The sequence below is a fragment of the Coccomyxa subellipsoidea genome, assembly GCF_000258705.1.
Source record: "Coccomyxa subellipsoidea C-169, whole genome shotgun sequence".
In the NCBI taxonomy this organism is placed as follows: domain Eukaryota; kingdom Viridiplantae; phylum Chlorophyta; class Trebouxiophyceae; family Coccomyxaceae; genus Coccomyxa; species Coccomyxa subellipsoidea.
The window spans coordinates 2,465,710-2,483,839 of record NW_005178038.1 but is presented as its reverse complement, the minus strand read 5'-3'; the positions used below and the strand labels follow the sequence as shown (position 1 = coordinate 2,483,839).

The 18,130-nt window shown below is 55.0% G+C and overlaps 4 protein-coding genes across 4 annotated transcripts; 2 read left to right on the top strand and 2 right to left on the bottom strand.

The window, feature by feature from the left end:
* Positions 1 to 395: 395 nt before the first annotated feature.
* COCSUDRAFT_65565 (protein serine/threonine phosphatase 2C) lies at positions 396 to 5,932 on the top strand (the record flags this gene model as incomplete). Its single annotated transcript, XM_005649353.1, has 11 exons — positions 396 to 542; positions 1,144 to 1,401; positions 1,630 to 1,830; positions 2,132 to 2,283; positions 2,501 to 2,608; positions 2,859 to 3,020; positions 3,425 to 3,589; positions 3,916 to 4,046; positions 4,239 to 4,370; positions 4,784 to 5,003; positions 5,120 to 5,932. The coding sequence occupies exons 2-11, from the start codon at positions 1,269 to 1,271 to the stop codon at positions 5,930 to 5,932; spliced, it is 2,217 nt and encodes a 738-aa protein (XP_005649410.1). The 5' UTR covers positions 396 to 542; positions 1,144 to 1,268.
* A 328-nt stretch (positions 5,933 to 6,260) lies between these two features.
* On the top strand, positions 6,261 to 6,705 carry COCSUDRAFT_32854 (hypothetical protein). Its single transcript, XM_005649352.1, has one exon. The coding sequence runs from the start codon at positions 6,420 to 6,422 to the stop codon at positions 6,666 to 6,668; it is 249 nt and encodes an 82-aa protein (XP_005649409.1). The 5' UTR covers positions 6,261 to 6,419; the 3' UTR covers positions 6,669 to 6,705.
* A 1,197-nt stretch (positions 6,706 to 7,902) lies between these two features.
* On the bottom strand, positions 7,903 to 9,761 carry COCSUDRAFT_62273 (hypothetical protein; the record flags this gene model as incomplete). The annotated part of the gene is made up of 5 exons (XM_005649351.1): positions 7,903 to 7,934; positions 8,227 to 8,399; positions 8,617 to 8,738; positions 8,936 to 9,151; positions 9,303 to 9,761. The coding sequence occupies 5 exons, from the start codon at positions 9,759 to 9,761 to the stop codon at positions 7,903 to 7,905; spliced, it is 1,002 nt and encodes a 333-aa protein (XP_005649408.1).
* A 1,820-nt stretch (positions 9,762 to 11,581) lies between these two features.
* Positions 11,582 to 16,926, bottom strand: COCSUDRAFT_28415 (DEAD-domain-containing protein; the record flags this gene model as incomplete). Its single annotated transcript, XM_005649350.1, has 10 exons — positions 16,337 to 16,926; positions 15,920 to 16,035; positions 15,485 to 15,605; positions 14,958 to 15,054; positions 14,276 to 14,520; positions 13,827 to 14,007; positions 13,351 to 13,553; positions 12,839 to 12,982; positions 12,062 to 12,211; positions 11,582 to 11,854 (listed from the first exon to the last, which is right to left on the bottom strand). The coding sequence occupies exons 1-10, from the start codon at positions 16,571 to 16,573 to the stop codon at positions 11,582 to 11,584; spliced, it is 1,767 nt and encodes a 588-aa protein (XP_005649407.1). The 5' UTR covers positions 16,574 to 16,926.
* Between the last annotated feature and the right edge of the window lie 1,204 nt (positions 16,927 to 18,130).

The window sequence follows — 18,130 nt, the reverse complement described above, 5'->3', positions numbered from 1 at the left end:
TTGCAACGTAAAAGTCGGGCTGGTTAGGCTCGAAGGTGCCATTCGCGGCCAAAGGTGCCAATGCAGGTGCAGTGACCGCCAGAAGGCTCCTGCCCTTCGAGATTGCTGCCTCTACATCGGCTTCCAGAATACCTGCCCGAACGCCCGGGCCAGCCAGCAGACTGGTGATCAACAAGAGCCCCAGGCAAAGACCCGAAGGCCTTTTGAGAGCTGTTTGAAACATTTGGACGCCTCCCGTGCCCCAAATCTGCGATCCAAGGGCTCAAGCCTTTTGCCCATCTTTGACCGAGGGCTTTCTTTCAGGGTTTCATAATATCAGGGAGGTTTTAAGGGAACGAAATAACTAAACGACACACACGCTTTCCTACAGATATCAAGAGTAGAAGCAGGAACATCGAGAAAGACGATCGTAAAAATACGGGGGAAGCATAGAAGTTGCAGGAGAAGGGCAGAAACGGGCTAGCTCTGGCGTTCTGGCGACTGGAGTTGAAGGGCACAACCAAGTGAACTGTTCCAAGCCCGAAGTACCCCAAGACCGCACGGTGTGTTCCTTTTTGCCGGGGTCCACAGAGGGACATCAGATGCAGAATGTGATCATCTAGGCAATCACCACGATGCATGGATCCCGACATTTTGCGGGTTTCTTCAAGAAGCGGTTTCTTCAGGAACCTTCCGCACATGTCAACGTGGACCTCCGTGGTGTTTCGTGCTTTCTGATCGGTGAAACATGTTTCAGTGTTTTTTCCTTATTACTTTTGCATATGCTGAGAGTAAGCACACGATCCATATTTGACAAGTAGGTTTTGGTCCACTTGATATTTCTTGTTTAGTGATGCTTAGAGCTGAAATCGTTCTTCTGCAACAGATGAGCGACTTTATCAGCGGCACAGATATAATGCAGTCTCTTTAGCCGTCAACAGATGGCTGTTACGTTACATGCAATCTTAACCTCGCAAGTGATGATCACAAGAACCCTGGTTTTTGTTCGCAAAGATAGATATGTGTGTGTGTCTAGCGACCTTCCCCTCGCCCTCACAGGTCTATTCGGTAATTGTAGGGCACTTGCAGGTCTTGGAAGAGCCGAGCAGATTTGGGTCTTGGCCTTGCAGAAAGTGACCAAGTCTTGCTGTTTGTGTGGGACAGGCTTTCGCTTCTACTTCAGAAGAAACGGTCAGGTTGCTTCATCCCTAAGGCGCAGCAGCGCTTTGTCAGCAGGAGCAGACAAAACGGAGTTGACTTCCTTGGAAAGTCGTACCTGAATATTAGACATGGCTTCTATATACACCGGCAAACAGGCGCCTATACGCGGGCCATACGTGAAGCAGGCATTTGCCAAGTCAATCTACAAGGGCGAGGACGCTTGGCTGCAGCAGAGGGACGTGCAAGTGCCTGCTAGCGGAGGTGTGCCCTGGCCCATTTGCGCTCCTGTCTCACTCTCCGGCGCAAACATCTCCAATCACTGCATACTCTTGATGCATAGTGCCAAGTCCTGAACTGGGGATCAGGCAAGTGCCTGCAGACAACTGGCGACCTACATGCATCCTTGCCTAGAGCGCTCTCGCATCATGCATGGGTGATCTGAGCCATGAGAGAGGCATTTTATCTGACAGTCTGTTCCTTCTTGTCCAGGCAATGCCTCCGTGGACATCTTTGGCGTCTTTGACGGTCATGGAGGCAAGCAGGCGGCCGTGTATGCCTCCAAGCACATGATGGGGGCTGTGCTGAGCGCGCTTGACCAGCACATTGGGAAGGACGAGCAAGACTGCCAAGCCGGGGCTTCAGACAGCATGAGCATCCCCACCAAGCATGCACCCGACAGCAATCTTGAAGGTGGGCCCCAACTAATAATCGACCCGTCCCTTGATGAAGCCAAGGATGGTGCATGTGCTGTCTTGTGCATGCATGCATGCATGCCCTCCAAGGCGGGCAGCTGCCAACATGTGCTTCCTGAAGGTGACATGTCAATCAGGAAAAGGCACATTTGCAGCCTAAGCAGCCCCTGGTTAAGGAGTGATCTGAAGGTGACATGTAAATCAGGCAGAGGCCCAGTGCAGGCCTGAAAGTTTTCTTTTGCTAGGAGGGTTGTGTTGACATTAGTAATTTGATGCTGAGCGTGAAGCTTCCCATGCAGTGTCTGCGGAGGAGCAGCTGGCGGATTGTGATGTGGTGAAGCCAGAGGAGAGGGCGCTCTGGCGCGCGCAGGACGCCTTAGTGGAGGCCATGCCTCACGCTCTGTCAGAGGCCTTCCAGAAAGTGGAGGCCGACTTCTTTGAGCACACCAAGGTGCGCCCTTGACCTCCGATGCTTGACTCTAATGTCTGCTATCTGCTAGCTTGATCTGTTGGCTAGGATCTTTCTGAGCCAGCATGGAATTTGCTGTTGTTGTTGGATCTGGGTGCATGCTGAGGATAGCTATGTGCAGGCTTAACCTGACGGCTGAGTGCTTACCGAGTCACATGGATAGGTCTGCTTGTGGGTTGAATGTGAATGGTGCATGCAGGTGTCAGGCTCGACAGCCACTGTGGCGGCGCTGTCTGGCTGGGAGGTGGTCATTGCCAATGTGGGTGACTCATGCGCCTACTTGGATACAGGCGGCGAGGTTGTCCTGGTAAGCTCCTCTGTCCCTACCTTCTTCATCACGCTCATTTGAACCTTTGATGCATGAAGGCCCCTCCTATGTCATGGGCTGCTGCCCATGCATCTTAATCTCAGGAAGTGCATAATTATTTATTGTGGTGTAAACATCGTCATTGTCTAGGTCTCCTCTGTGCATACTTTGGTGCCGTGCTTGAGCGCCTGCTCCTGGCACTTGTGGCAAGGCAAATTTGGCTCAGTGAATCTTGCATTGCCTGGCGCAGGTGAGCGGCAATCACCGGCTGGATGACAACAAGGCGGAGCGCGCGCGCTGCCTGGAAGCCGGCTGCGAAGTCAGCAGCAGCAACCTGGAGGGCCGCCCAGTTGGTCCCCTGCGCGTATGGCCGGGCGGCCTAGCCATGTCTCGCACGCTCGGAGATCATGAGGTTTGCCCCTACGCTGGTCCTTCGTTCTCCCATCCAGCAGGCAGCAGGCAATTGTCTTTTGGCACTCAAGGCGAAGCACATTGTCCTTCTGCAACCCGCCCTGCTGGCGTTTCGTCTCAGTCGTCACACATCGAAGGCTGATGGGCCCTCCGTGTATGATGACCATCGGGCACGCCTGCAGGCATGTCTCCTTGTCATGGAGACCAGTGGTGCTTCGGAGCTCCACGACAAATTTGCAGGCACACCTGCTCAAGTCTAGTGGCTGCTATTGCAATGTAGAAGGCGTCTGATGACCTTGTCATCTTCAAAAACTTAAAATTCAACTGCTCTGGATGGTCACAGAAATCTCCATGCTCGGGAGGGTCCAGTCAGCTGTATCGTGATGCCGTTGCATGTGCGCGCAGGCTGGCGCGGTGGTGACAGCTGAGCCGGAGGTGCGGCAGGTGACGCTGCCGGTGGGCGGCGGCCGCCTCGTGCTGGCGTCCGATGGGCTCTGGGACGCTGTCAATCCCAAAACCGCTCTGCACCACGTCCGCGCCTCCCCAGCCTCCAAGGCCGCCAATGAGCTGGTGCCGTCCCTGTCCTTTCTCCCCTGCACGTTGCGAAGCCTCCTCGTACAATTTGCAGATGGAATGCAGTGAGTTGGTGCAGAGAACGCCTCAAATTCTTGGGCACAATGAATCGGCAGAGGCCATCTACATGCCATGCATGCATGCATGGGTCTCTTTCACCGGGCTTGGTCCCTTATAGAATAAGCTAGCTCTTTGCTTAGGCAAGGCACCCACTTGGCATGCCGCTTGCTTGTGCTGAGGTATCTTCAGTATCAAGGAGATCAGTCGAGTGTCCTTTGGCGTTGGCATGCATGGCTGAGACATGCTTGCATGTTACGTTGCAGGTGCAGCTGGCGCTGAAGTCCAAGGGCCTGCGGGACGACATCACCGTGCTTGTCATTGATGCGCTGCCCAGTGAGGAGCTGCGCACGCCCCCCGCGCTCCAACGCAGGAACCGGCAGCCCATCATCTCCCGGTGCGCTATTCCACTCCTTCTTCATCCCAACTACTGCCTACCTTTCAATGTGACCGCACAGCATCTCTACGAATCCAGACGCCAGATGCACTGGTGCTCTGGGCTTGGGAATGGGCAAATGATGTCAATGTGAGTAGCACTGTATTTAATTTTAGTCTGATCTTGGCTGAATTGTATCTCTGTCCTGGGCAGGTCTGCGGGTGCGGGCAGCATGTCTGGGGAGGAGTTGATGGAAGCTATGTCTGGCGGGCTCACAGACCAGATCACCGTGCTCAGGCCGCTTGAGCAGTCCAGCCACGAAGCGCACTGGCGCCGAACCGTCTGGTGCGTCCTCCACTGTCTTTTGCAAGTCATGAGATAGTTAGCGAGTGTCAGTGCATGCCCATTGATGAGACACCTGTGCACCACCGTCCTCTTGACCTTGAAACAGTGAGGAAGCACGCTCATCCTCCATCCAAGCGTGTGCAGACAGCACAACCTCATCCTGTTGGACTGCTTCAGACGAAGGGGCTACGTAACAAGGGTGTTTATGGTCCTAGTCAAGCCGGAGGAATCTAGATTGATGTCAATTAAGAGTTCCCATCTCTGGGTTCATGAACTCACTTGATTGCTTAGCTGCCATATATTCCGAACAGCTTGATCCGAAATTATATCCCAGCGCATTGCAGGTGTTGCAGCATTGGTACCTCATTAAGTATGGAATTTGCAGGTTTTAAGACTGGCTTGGAATTGTGCAGGGAACGCCGCTTGGCGGCCGTGCAGACGACGTACGGCGCGTTGCTGCCGGCGCCGTCGCTGACGTACAGCGACATGAGCACGACCATCGCTCTCAGCGACGCGGCCATGGCCTCCTCTTTTGAGGTCGCCTCCATGATGGCCGATGACACCGGCGACTCATCCCCCAACGGCGCCTCCGCCGACCACCTCTTGTTCGGCAGCTTCGACGACGATGAACAGGTGTGCATCTCCGCAGACACTCTCTTGATTCTTTTGAGTTTATTGTCCTGAAGTGGGCCATGCATGCGTGCGCCTTGAGGACAACCTTGTGACCATGGGAATGACTGGCGGTGTAGGAGGCAGAGGATGAGTGGGAGACGGTGCCAACAAAGAGCAAGGGCCGGAAGCACAGCGCCGAGCCGGACGCCAGCATGGCAGCGCCGCCGCCCAAGGAGCTGCGCGCAGCAGACGGCCTCAGCGCCGACGCAGCTCCCCCAGCCACCGAGGGGGGCACCTTCGTTGCGGTGGCGCCGCAGGGGGGCCCTGGCCGCCCAAGGGGCCCCCGGGACCGCGACGGCCGGCGTGGCCGCGGCCGCGGCCGCGGCGGCGCAGTCGCCCGGCAGCAGCGCATGATGCGCATCGAGGAGGGCCCGGAGGGCTACAGCCCGATCCGCGCTCGGCCGGCCGGCGCTGCTTCCGGCCCGCAGGACAGTGAGCTCGGCCAATACCCCCGCGGTCCCCCCAGGCGCCGGGAACGGCGCGCTAGACCCGCCCGCCCGCCCGGCTCCGACCAGCCGCTGCAGGAGGGTTTCTCCGGCGCGCCTGCATTCCTGCCCGAAGCGAATGGCGCGATGGTATCAGGATTGGACGGCGCTGGCAAGCCGCACATGCCAAGACAGCAGCCCGGCGGCCGCGGCCGCGGCGGGCCCGGCCGCGGCGGGCCTGGCCGCGGGCGCGGCGCGGGCAGAGGCCCGCGACCCGTCTCGGAGCACGTTCCCTTCCACGGAGAGGAGGGTGCCGAGCGGGAGGGGTTCAGAGGGCCCCGATCTTTCCGGGGCCGCGGCCGCGGCGGCCAGGGGCGGAAGATGGATGGCGCTGCTCAGGCCGGCAGCCGACCTCAGCCTGTCAATGTATCTGCTGTACCTTATTTGAGCGTGCAGGGCGAGTGAACATGCTGTGCTACCCCAAGAGAGACCTGAAGCGTGTGTTGGTGCATATATCAACAAGGAGTGTACCATTATTGACTGCTTTTGAGCTGGCTTGCTCAGCATGGCAGCATCGATGGGTGTGTGTTGTTGCAATTTTCCCCAGAAGATTTTTCTGTTGTGAACAGCAGCGTGTACCACCATTATGGCCTTCAAGACCGCCCCTGCGAGGGAATGCATGACATTGGCTGCAGCTGCTTAACACGTGTTATGATAACATAGTAAGGAGTTCAATGCTCCAGCTGATTATATGGCTGTATGGTTGTTGTGTAACAACGACTGGAACAAAACTGTCACTGGTGTCCCTTACACATTGTCACAAAGAACGATGCCAGACTGGCAGTCCCATCATGACCGACCCACTTCCCTTTCACACCCGCATGAGATACTTTCAAAAAGAGAAACTTTTAAGCGCTATAGCTAAGACAACACGCATTCCTTTGGGGGCCCCATGTATCTTAACAACACCACAGGAAGCAAAGACTCGTGTCTTCCAAGGAACACATCACGGCCTGCAAACATCTCAACTCCCACAGCTTTCTTCTTCACCACATCGTACGATCATGGTGTATTAAACACTTTCATGCGACACAATACCTATGACAAGGGGTCCGAGATTATAACTCGCCCGCAGCAGCGTTCAGCAGGAACCGACATAGCACTTGGAACATGGAGCAGCAAACATCGAACGGCACAATGACATAGAAAACCTCCACGGGAGGAATCGTTGCTAGCAGGCAAAGATAAGCAGCCAGCGCTAGCGCTGCGCTGCATTTCGTATGAACATCACAAGCAAGCAAGCCTTTCAGGCAGCAACACAGGGCGCACGCTTTTTTGTCCTTATCTCATGATCCATGATTGGCAGGAACAAGTCTAGAAGCAAAACAGAACCCGTTCATTGATCGTGCATGTACCGCATGCCTACACGAGAAGCATGTGAGCCACAGAAGACACTGCAGCACTCCAGCCCATCGATGTAAGCACAGGCCACTACGCCTTATCGAGCAGAAACTAGAAAGGGAGGGAAACACCGTCAACCCCAGTGCATGCACACCAGAGCCTTCCGGCGCCCCTCCCAAATCTTGGAACTCAAACTTCAAAACACTGCTGCAACTCTCAGAGACGCCGACGCCAGGACAGGCACGCTCGTTTTTTAATTTGAATTTTTGGATGCCACACGGCACCCCAAGAGGCCCCTTCCAAAAAGAAACAGAGCCAAATGGAGCACGAGTTGTGACAATAGAGGTTGAGCAGTCCTTCCCGCCTGTGCCGGTCGTCTGAAAATGCTCACTTGGGGCCCCTTGTAATATCTGGCAGCCACCCTCTGCTTGATCGTACTGGCTTGAGGAGTGAAGAGGTCACCCCGACATGTACAGATGCAACATGCCAAGCAGCACAGAGCTGCGAGGCGCTGCAAATGGGCCAAGTTTTTCCGCGCCTCCAGCCAGCCATATGTACTTGCTATCCATCTGAGACCAACCGTGTCGCCCAGAAACTATGGGGCAAAGAAGATCACTGATTGGTGCAGAGCTGCCATTCCAGGAGAGAAAAGGTCAATGAATATAGATAGTGCTCCCTCGCCCCAACAGAACTGCCCCAATTGAAAGACAACCATTATTATCCCAGAGCCCACGTGGGGGCCAGGGGACACCAGATACCGTGCTTTGGTATTCAGCTCTCCCTGAGAATATACCCCCAACCAAAATAAAGATGTTGATCCATATTGCAGAGTTCGTCTGCACAGTGCTGTCAGCCCTTGGGCTCCCGCCTGCTTCAAGTCCCGTCGGGAGCGGGGTTTTTTTTTGCTTTTCGGTCGCGCAGAGGCCGGCTCCATTTGTTGAGCGTCGGCGCGCCAATGTAGCAACTGTAATAAAATGCGCGGGCCTTGAGGCTGTAGTCTCAGGCCTTGGCTTCAGTGGATGGGTGCAAGGCTTTCACTGCTGTAGCCCCAGTAGCACCGCCGGAGCTGCAAGCACACAGCAAAGAAAATTCAGGCTCTGCAGATTATCCCTGCCCTTAAATCTTTTTGCTCCTAAACTTCAGAGGTAGCACAGGGTCTCAAAAGCTGGCAGGCATTGACCAGTACTCAAGCAGGCGAGTTCGCTGTCCACCTTTGAAGAAATTGTTCCCAAACAGAAGCAAGGCAAAAAGGGACAAGCGATGCTTCAGCAGACCCACAAAAAAAAACAAAATCGATTTAGTTGAATTTGTGAGTAGAAATTGAGTAGGAAAAGAACAGGCTCTGTGCGCGCGCGTACCTCCCACAAGGCTGGGTGAGCTGAGGGGTAGGTCGAGTGGGCGCCAGGGAGGAGGCATCGCCGTCGGACAGGGCGGTCCCGGCTGTGGCGTGAATGGGGCAGCCATGAGCAGGGCAGCGCTGTAGGACATGGGCAGCATGCAGGTCACAGGTGGCATCGCCTGCTGCTCCGACCTGCTGCCAGCAATGCACAAGCAGTCAGGCCTTCTGCATCTAAACGAACGCGCCACCTGAAAGAAGACCCGCCAATCAGATGTTGCTGCGGTGCCTAGAGTTACTCTCACACATTTGAGGGTAGTGAGTGGGCCTAGAGGTTTGTTCTCGATCCACCCTTGCTTGGGCTGGCCCAGCAGCTGAAATGCTTTTCTCTGATGAACGAAATATGGCAGACACACTCCAAATGAAGAGGAGGTAAGCAAGGAGGCCTCGCCTGGCAAAGGATGGCATGTCCCCAGCTGCCAGCGCTGCTGCGATTGCCAGGGAGCTTGGAATGGGTCCCCTGAAGGTGCACTCCTGCACAAAACAGACACAGCAAGATGTCATTACCAGCACCCTGCAAAGTGATGATCACAAAGACAAAACGGCATGCCATCAATCACCACATGACCTCACATCAGATGAGTCCCTTGCAGGTGCTGTCTGGCGGAGCACGCAGCAGTTCTCCGCACCAAGAAGTGCAGACAAGTGGTTAAGAGAAACTATTGACTCACCTCAGAATCATATGAGCCGGGGGATCCAGGTGGGGCCAGGCCGACGCTGCCACCCTTGGCGGTGAGCCCTGGAGGTAAGCTGCAGGCAGGCGGCTGGCACATGAAGCAGGGGCAGGCCGCCAACACAGGGTCTCCTGGATGGCTATCGTACCCCCAAGACTGCCCAGTCGGCAGGAGGTGTGGCAGGGATGGCAGGGGTGTGGCAGCGGGTTTGCCCTGCACCAAGAAGCACATGTGCTCAGTCTCACACCCTAGCTTGCCATACGGTTCTTGTGGATTTACTGTTCGAGATGCAGTCTTTGGTGAAGTTTCAGGACAGGCGGGATGCAGCATCTGTTGTTGCCAGACGTGGGTCAGGCAAACTTACCGCCTGCAGCGCAGCAGGCTTCTGGGAGCCAGCATCTGTCACGTATGCAAGCCGCCCGTTGGAGCGCAGTGCTTCCTCCAAATCGTTTGTGGTGGGAACACCCAGGGGTGGGAGCTGACCCAGGCCAATCTTGTACTGCACTTGCGCAGGGCTGTCTTTGAAAGGTGCAGGGCTGGCTGAATCTGCGTATGTACTGGATGCATCACCATTGAAGCCTTTGTCGTAGCTGTGCTGTCGCTTGACAACGCAGTGGTCGCCCACATCAGGTACTGCGCGCGAGGACGCACAGCTGATCAGGCTCTCATCTGAGGCCGAGCTGCCACAAGAAGACAGGACGCTGGACGTGTCATCATCGTCATCGTCCTCTGAGTCCGACAAGCTGAAGTCTGAGCTGGCTGTTGGCAGTCGTCTGATTTGCTTGAATGCCGGGAGAGAAGCGTACGACCGAGAGTCCGTCATGGCCTCCAGATGAGCTGCAGAAAGCAGGCTGGGAGACGAACGTTTTGGCATCTTTTGCTGTTCGATAGGACCGCTGGGGCTCGGTCCAGATGCTTCAGCCAAGCGAGACCTGTGTCAGTCGCACAGGTGAACTCAGACGGGTCAACGAGGCACAAAAACTGGGATCAAGATTTGCACATGTACTTCAGCCACAACGGCAGGCTGATACCTCGCAGCGCCGAGGGCTGCCCGACACTTGATACCCCGCACCCAACATTGAGTTTCACAAGGTTTCGTGCAAACGACGTGTCCAAATAAAAGATGCCGAGAACGTTGCCGCCTGATCAGATGAGACCTTTCCTAGCCAACATCTTCCGAAGCATTACAATCCTCGAATTCCGGCCCGGAAACACACGGGCCGGTGAGGATGACTCAATCGCTCTTGGTGCCAACGAGGAAATACATCTGTGACCCATGGACAACCCTCCCAACCTTTGATGATGTTCATGCCTAACATTTAGGCTGGTAAGACCCACTGTGCTCTCGACGAGGTCGCCCAGTATCTCCCTGAAACCCATTCCAGCTGACCAAGAAGGGACACCACAGGGTCAGGCCACCTAAAAAACAACCAGCGCTGCTGGCGCACATACGAGATAGCATGGTGTTGCAAGAGCTATGGCAGCACCGCACCTATCTGGTATTACAGCTGCGAAAACCCTGACACGCAATCCTCAAGTGTGTGCTGCTGCCTCGCCGCCCTGCCTTCCAAGCGCACTCGACACCGTCGTCGAGCCGCCGCCCGATGACAGCAAATGGGCGCAAAGCCCCATTCTTTGGGAGGGTGCCCACCTTGATCTGGCGAATGCATCGAGATCCAGCCAATCTGAGTCTCACGATGACTAACCCTCAGACCGACAGTGAGCTCTCAGTGGACGTGGCCTTTAATTTCACCTTGTTACAAGAGGCGCTACGGCCAGGAGCTCGACCGACATCGGCAACCCTCGTTTCACATGTGCTGCACACCCCCTGCAGATGAAGTTGGGACTGCATCTGCATGCAATGCCAGCTGCTGCAGCAGCTCCTGAGACCAAATCAGTCACATGCATGAGCATGCGGCATGCAGAGGCAGTACCCTGGCAGCCTGCTGAGCACGATTCACCCAATTAGGTGGAAATTTATTGTCGTCGATATAATTTGCTGCAACCCCTGACAGTCCGAAAGCCAATGCTCATCTGCAACATCACCTTGAGAGACTCTGAGTCGAGTCCTGCAGGTCGAGTCAGCTGACATATAACACCCGGCTCCGAGCCCTCACTCTCAAAACCCCCTGATGCCTCGGGCGCGTGGCCATTTGTGCCCCATGTGAGGGTACTTCCCCGGTTTGCCATGTTTCCCTGCTGGCTGCCGCCCCTTGTTCTTGGGCATCTCAGCAGCGGCAGCCTCTGAGGAGGAATCATCCCCTTCCCCTTCTGGTGCCGCCTTGATGCCCAGCGCAACGTCAAAGTCCTCCTGCATTCAGATTTGAATGTTCGGGTCAGCTGCTGGCATGCTGCATGCTGCAGCGGACATGCAGCAAGAAGTGACGCTGCCATGCATGCAAATCGCCAGGTGTGCGCTTATCAGATCAAGACAAAGGCTTGCCCCGTGTGGGCTGGTACATCCCACCAATGCAAGTCAGGCGCCGCTGTCGAAGGTCTATCACCCCCACCAAGGGGTGACATGCCTGGTTGCATAGCAGACATATGCAAAAACAGGCCTGGCCTGATCTCTGAAGAGCATCATAGAGGCCTTGGAAGTCCAGTCAGCCAGTCGGTCAACCATCAGCACAGCTATCAAAAAAGTTAAGCTACAGTGCAGCGGCCGGGGGCGCGCACCTCGGACATGCGCCCCTTCTTGACCTTTTTGAGCATGCGGTACTCGGCCGCAAAGTCCTCCTCGTCCTGCCGCGCTTCCAGCTGTCGCCGTTTCGCGGCCGGCAGCCGCCGCTCTCTCGTCTCCTCCGGCCTCGGCCGCGCCGGCCGCTCGGTAGCCGCCGACGCCGCATCCCGCTGCTGCTGCTGCGCCCTCTCTGCCAGCTTCTTCTGCCGCTGCTTTTCCCGGTGCTTGTCCTTGAACTGCGCACGCACACAATGCTTTCCATCATGCACTGTCCGGATCTGTTCCCCTTCACTTGCCTTCCTATTTAAAACTCAGTCCAGACAACTCAAGTCTAGAAGCTTCTAAAAGCAAGTGCAACCGCACAGAAGTGTGGCCGATACTTGTGACAAGTGGGATCAAGTCTGACTGCGGGAGGGGGAGAAAGAGCTTGGGGGTGGAGTCACCTTGACTGTGTTAGGGTCCACGGGCGAGGGTGTAAAGTAGGGCAGGTCGCCGAGGCCGCGGAGCTCAGGCATGCGCGGCAGCCGCAGCAGCGCAAACGCCGTCGCCAAATGCCCCAGGTCTAGCCCCTCCGACCGGAAGATGAACCGGCACTGCACGCACATCCCACTCTTCCAGCCTTACACTCACATTACACGGCCATGTGCGATATATCAAACTTGCTGAAAATTAAGGCCTCCTCAGGCATGCATGCACTCATGCAACTTTACACACTGGTGTTCTTGCTAAAGCTTGTATAGATCAGGTGATGAAGCAATACGGTAGTGAAAGACTTGTGAACGTCCAGATAGCCCTTCAGTCAAATCATAAATAAAGGCACCCCAACAAGTCTTCATTCCAGTTCTACCGGCTCTGGGCGACCTACTGACAATGCACGCTGTCAGGGACCCTTCCAGGTGTATTGAGCTTGCCTGACAGACTGCGTAGCAGGTGCATGCATGCATACGGCAGTCCTAACCCCCCTATCATCGTTGTGCATGGAACCAAAAGTGGATTGGAATTTGGCCACGTGCACCAGAATGAACAAAAGCCTAGATCTCCAAATTCATGCTCTGACATGCAGCCCAGCGCAGATGACGATGAAAACCAGTATTCTGAACCTCTGGCACACCTGGTCATTATTTGTATGCCTCAGCAGTAAAGGCCAGTAAATTCCCTTCAGGGCTGCATCTGGTATGACATCAGGGTATGACAAAAGGAAGCTGAGCGGATGTGCCCACCTGGTGTTCCCTGTAGCCGCGCACGTAGGAGACAAAAGCGGCCGTCCCTTTTTCCATGACGTCCCGGTCGGTCTCTGCCAGTCGCCGCACGCGCGACAGCACCTCGGGAACGCCCTCCGCCGGTTGCTCCTCCACCATCGGCACCTGATTTGGCGCCGTGAATCTTGCTGAGAACAACCCACCACAGTGCCCGCCAGTCTCAGTGATTAAAGACATCCTTCCTAACGCAACTGCTGTGCTGCAAATGCTGCTTCTGCCACTGCCTGTAGCAGCAATGCCTGTGTATCACCTCTCAAAATCTGCTGCATTAGGGATTTGGGGTGCCCCTGAAAGGCACAGCTGTTGCGCCCCAAGGCTCAGGCTGTCTTTCATTGACAGGACCGCCTGTTGTGCCACTGGCTGCAGCCAGGGAGCACAAGGCGACCGCCACAGTAGAGACTCCGCAGGGTCCCAGCTGCTTTGTTGCAGATTCCGCTAGGAGAGGAGGCCAAGCTTGCGATTGGGCTTATCACCTTGCGGATGCGCAGGAACTCGACGTAGGCGGCCTCGTGGGGCAGGAGCAGCGTGAGCGCGCGGCCGGAGCGGCCCATGCGCGCGGTGCGGCCGACGCGGTGCACAAAGACGTCCGGGTCTTGCGGCGGGTCCACCTGCACGATCCAGGCCACGTCCGGAATGTCCAGGCCCCGCGCCGCCACGTCCGTGCACAGCAGCACCCCTGTGCGCGTGCTAACTTCAGTTAGGGGTGCTGCAGCAACGATAAAGGGGCTGTACAATTGCAAGTAGGAACTGGGCACATTTCCCAGACAAATGTTGTTGCATGGGAAGGGGGCAAAGATCTTACCCAAAAAACTCCTTGTTTTTTATGCCAGGGAGTTTCTGAGCCTGCCGAATGCCTTGGAACGTGCTAAAAGTAGCAGGAGAAGCAACTTTGTATTGTGCCTTTTCCAGGATCTTTCAGTATGACTGATTAGTGGCCCACAGGGCCTACCAGAGGGGTTGGCGGCGAAGGAGGCGAGCTTGGCTTCGCGCTGAGACTGCTTCATCTTGCCATGCAGCGCTGTGAGGTTCAGCTTTGGCCCGACGGCCGCCGCAGCGGGCAATGCCAGCGAATAGAAGTCCACGCCGGCGCATGTCAGGAAGTACACAATTATCTTCTCCTCTGTGTGGGCCTGTTGTGCACACAATTGATGTGGGCTCTACATAAATTTGCCGCTGGTCAATCCTGATGGCACATGACATGACATTGTCGCCAGTATAGCAGCATCAGGGCGTAGAATGCTCTGGCTCATGAGCAACAGAGCACCAAATAAAGAGCTTGAAAGAAGCAGACTCTGCTCCTGCCTTGTGCTGCTTTTGACAGGCCCCATTGAATGAGCAACAATGGAAGTCAACCAACAGAAACAAAGGTAGCATGAATTGAAACCATCAGACACTGACCTGCAGGAAGTGCACCAGATGTGCGAGCTTCTCGTCGCTCTGGCAGACAAGGTAGGACGCATGCAGCCCGGATGGAGTCACCCTTTGCTCCGTCTTTTTCCCCTTCATCTCCCCTGCAGCCTCCTCCGCTGTGCGGCCGCTTGTGCTGGCCGCCGGCCCCACCGCCACATTCACCCTCACTTGATTTCTCAACCCTGCCCTCGCAAGTGCCTCCACTGCCTCTGTCTGTGTGGCCGAGAACAGCCCTGTGGGTGCATGCAAAGTCTCTTACAGTGCTGAGACTCCACTTGTAGTGAATGGAGAAGAACTTTGCTCCTCTCCATGATAGTAGAATTGCAGTGCTGACATGTGGATCCTATCAGTGCTGTGCTGCCTGCAAATACTGCATCTGCAGCACTACAGCAGCATTGGGGCGGCGCAAAAACAGAGGCAGGGAAACACCAAAATTTTGGGGGGGTCCATGGTCCGTTGTTGTGAAAGATGCATGTGCAGCCAGGGCTGGGCAACAGCACGCCATGATAATGATCAGACTGACATTTACACAGATCGGTATTTTGCGATGCTGTAGCTCATGCCGAGACGCGCACACACCAGTCGGAACAAGCCACACACCAAGCACAGCAAGTAGAACCGGGGAATCTTGCTGGGAGGAAAAAATTCCAGGAGGCAAGCATGCACACACCGGTGCGCCGCTGCTTCGGCAGGCGCCGCATGAGCGCCTCCAAGTGTTTACCGTAGCCGGCATCCAGCAGCCGATCCGCCTCATCCAATACAAGCACCTGCATATTGACTACTCCATCACTGCACTATTTCAATGTTGATTTGTTCTCCTTGCAGCACAAGGTGGGGAACATGTACCCGGCCGCTGCAAGGCCGTCCAGAACTCAGCGACAAAGCGATTTTGCCTGTGCTACATGCAGCATGCTGCAAGTGAACACAGGCCAGATTGCAGTTGGATCAGATCGGGTAGGCCCTGCAGCGTATTTGAGGCAATGCATAGCGGGCTGTGAACTTTTGCAAAGGCATCTGTTTGGCAGAGCCACCTCGGTATAAGCATGAGAACTCTCTTGCTGGTATATTCCTCTACAGAAATGCCTGCACGGGTGCCTGCAAGCTCCGCGCACTTACCCTTCCAGCACTCAAGTGCAAGGGACCATATTCGAAGCCACTTTTAGCATTCCAGTACAGCAAAGGTGGAAAAACATGCACCTCCAAGCGGCGCGCATCCAACACATCGCTTCGCTCAAACACATCGTGCAGCCGCCCAGGCGTTCCCACAAGCACATGCGCCCCATGCTCCTTGAACGCTGCCACGTCAGCAATTGGGTCTCTGCCAGAGCAGCAAACAGATATAGGTCACCGGTACATAAGGATGTTGGAAGTATGTCTCCCTATTGCGCAGGTGCTTGGATGCATCACAAGGGCAAGAGGCTGTGTTGCTCTCAGGCAGCTTGCATGAAGATGGTACATTCAAGTCAGACTGCAGGAGCCTTGTGCTCTGGTCAGTACTGACGTGCAGCTTTGCCGCATGCACCGAAGAAGACAGTCAATGGGCACTGCTATGGCACATGGTTGGAGCAGGCTGGGCAAAGACAAAGAAAACAGCCGGAAATAGAGTGGTTCTTGATGGGAGGAGGCACTCACGAGCCTCCCACAAGCAGCATGGTGGTCAGGCCTGGCACGCTGGCTGCAAAGGGCTCCAGCACGGTGTGTATCTGGCGCGCCAGCTCGCGCGTCGGCGACACCACAAGAGCGCCAATCTGAGAGCAGAAATTCACACGGAGCTTCTCAGACATCTGTCTTGTATTGAGCGAACGTGGGTGAAGAGCACCTGCTACATTCTGTGGCAGACCCGTTTGTTGGCTTCCAGCTTGTGATGATGTAGGGAGATTGGAGCATATGTGCATGCAATGATCAAAAGGGCTACACCAAAGCACACAAGCACTGTGCTAAAACAGGGGCATGCGGCACTGGGAACAGGCCATGGGCCGTTTATGTTGCATGAAACACTGCAAACAGTTCTGTCGGAGATGGAGTGAACGAGACGTCCAAAAGTCGTACCTGGTGCTTCTTGAGAGGATCCTCCAGGCGCCTGAGCTTCTCGATGAGGGGGATCAGGAATGCCAGGGTCTTGCCAGACCCCGTGCAGGCATCCACCGAGACATCCTTGTTGCCACAAAACAACGGGATGGTGGCTTCCTGGACTGGGGTCGCTCGCTCGAAGCCTAGAGAGTCCAAGACTGCCAGTGTATCTGGTGAGATCTGCGGAATCTCTGCGAACTTTCTCGTCTGATCCATGATTACAAATCTCTTATGATAAGGATCAAGCACTACTTTAAAGGTTTTAAAGTGGTCGTTTCGTTTGCCCGATGTTCTCTTTTCTCTGCAAAGTCTCTCGCCTGGCTTCTGGAGCCTGTTACGAAGTAGATTGAAGAATAGGCTATTGGTTGCATGAAATTAACATTCACTCGATACTCTGTGATGACACGCGATCTAACTTGATTCTCTCAGTCAATCGCACGAGATAAACAGTAGTCTCCCTAGTAAGATGTGTGCTTTCCGGGAAGGACTTATTATCACTGCACGTCGTCAGGAGCTGTTCTCCCCTTTAACGCCACTAGTCCAGGCATTTTATGACGAATCTTTCTTTGTTTAGAGATGGGTGAGCTTCTGGAAAAGCAAAAGCCTTTGAATTAGCCGCATGCAGAAGGGAAGCCTAATCGGGCTTGGGCAGGCAGTTTACGTTACAAGATAACGGTGCCCGCCTGTTCAATCGAGAGGCAGCCGGCTTGAGAGTTGCACGATAGATGACCGTTCCACATGCATCATTTATGGGAATTAATCAACTGCCCTTATTCAAAAATAGAGTGCACTCTCTTAAAGTAATTGGACCGCCTGCATTATCTGCCGGGAGAAGTGGACTGAAGTCTCCTCAATTGTTGCCATTCTTCTTTCGCTGCCCCATTGATTGGCAAGCGTTCGGTTTTTGGGAGCTATATTGCAGAAAATACCGCATTCCATTGCCAGAAAGACATTTCGACGGTCAAGCCGTGTCAGGGGCCCGTCAGCGGATTCTCACGATCTGCTATGTTGCTCCACCGTTGACGGGGCCCAATTGAGGTAAACTCCACATCAATTGCTATTATCTCAGATTGAATGAAGTGATTGATCGGTTTTCATATTCAGCGCGGCTTTGCTTGTGCGTCTGAGTTCTTCAAGTCTGGGTCGGCAAAAAGACGGGATGCCAACAAACGGCAAACCGAAGGGCCCATTTCATTTCTAGGACACAAAGACTTGTGTGAACAGTGGAAATCAGGCCAGATGTACATCAGGCATTCCGCTGCAGGACCTCCCGGATCCGCATATGCATGAGCTTGGTCAAGGTCAAAGCTGCTCTCTTTTTGAAACAATTGTCTCGGCACGGCAATTGGGGCACCGCTTTCATCGCTGAAATGTTTGCAGGGCGCTCCAATTCTCTTGCAGCGTCAGACTGAGATGATTTGACCAGCGGCAACCAAATCCTGCCTGCGATGTCTTCGTCTGGGAGCTCTGCGGACTTGTCGCTGCTACGCGGCTCTGAGGCCCTTCTGAAGTTTTCCAAGGTCGCGTTCCAACGAGGTATGTCCTGTTCTGCGTTTGACCGAGGCAATCTTAGAGGAAGCAGTTGCCGTGATAGGGGGACTGGCAGTGCAATGGGCATTCCTGCCAGTGCTGTCTGCCAAGCATCTCAAGAAGTACACCTGAAGTGGGTCAGGAAGATCCTTTAATCGTCTCCTGAGCTCCGAATTGCACTGCAGGTTGGTTCAGCGCCCAAGGAGGTAGCATTGTGGTGAAGAGCGGAGGGGAGGGCGGCTT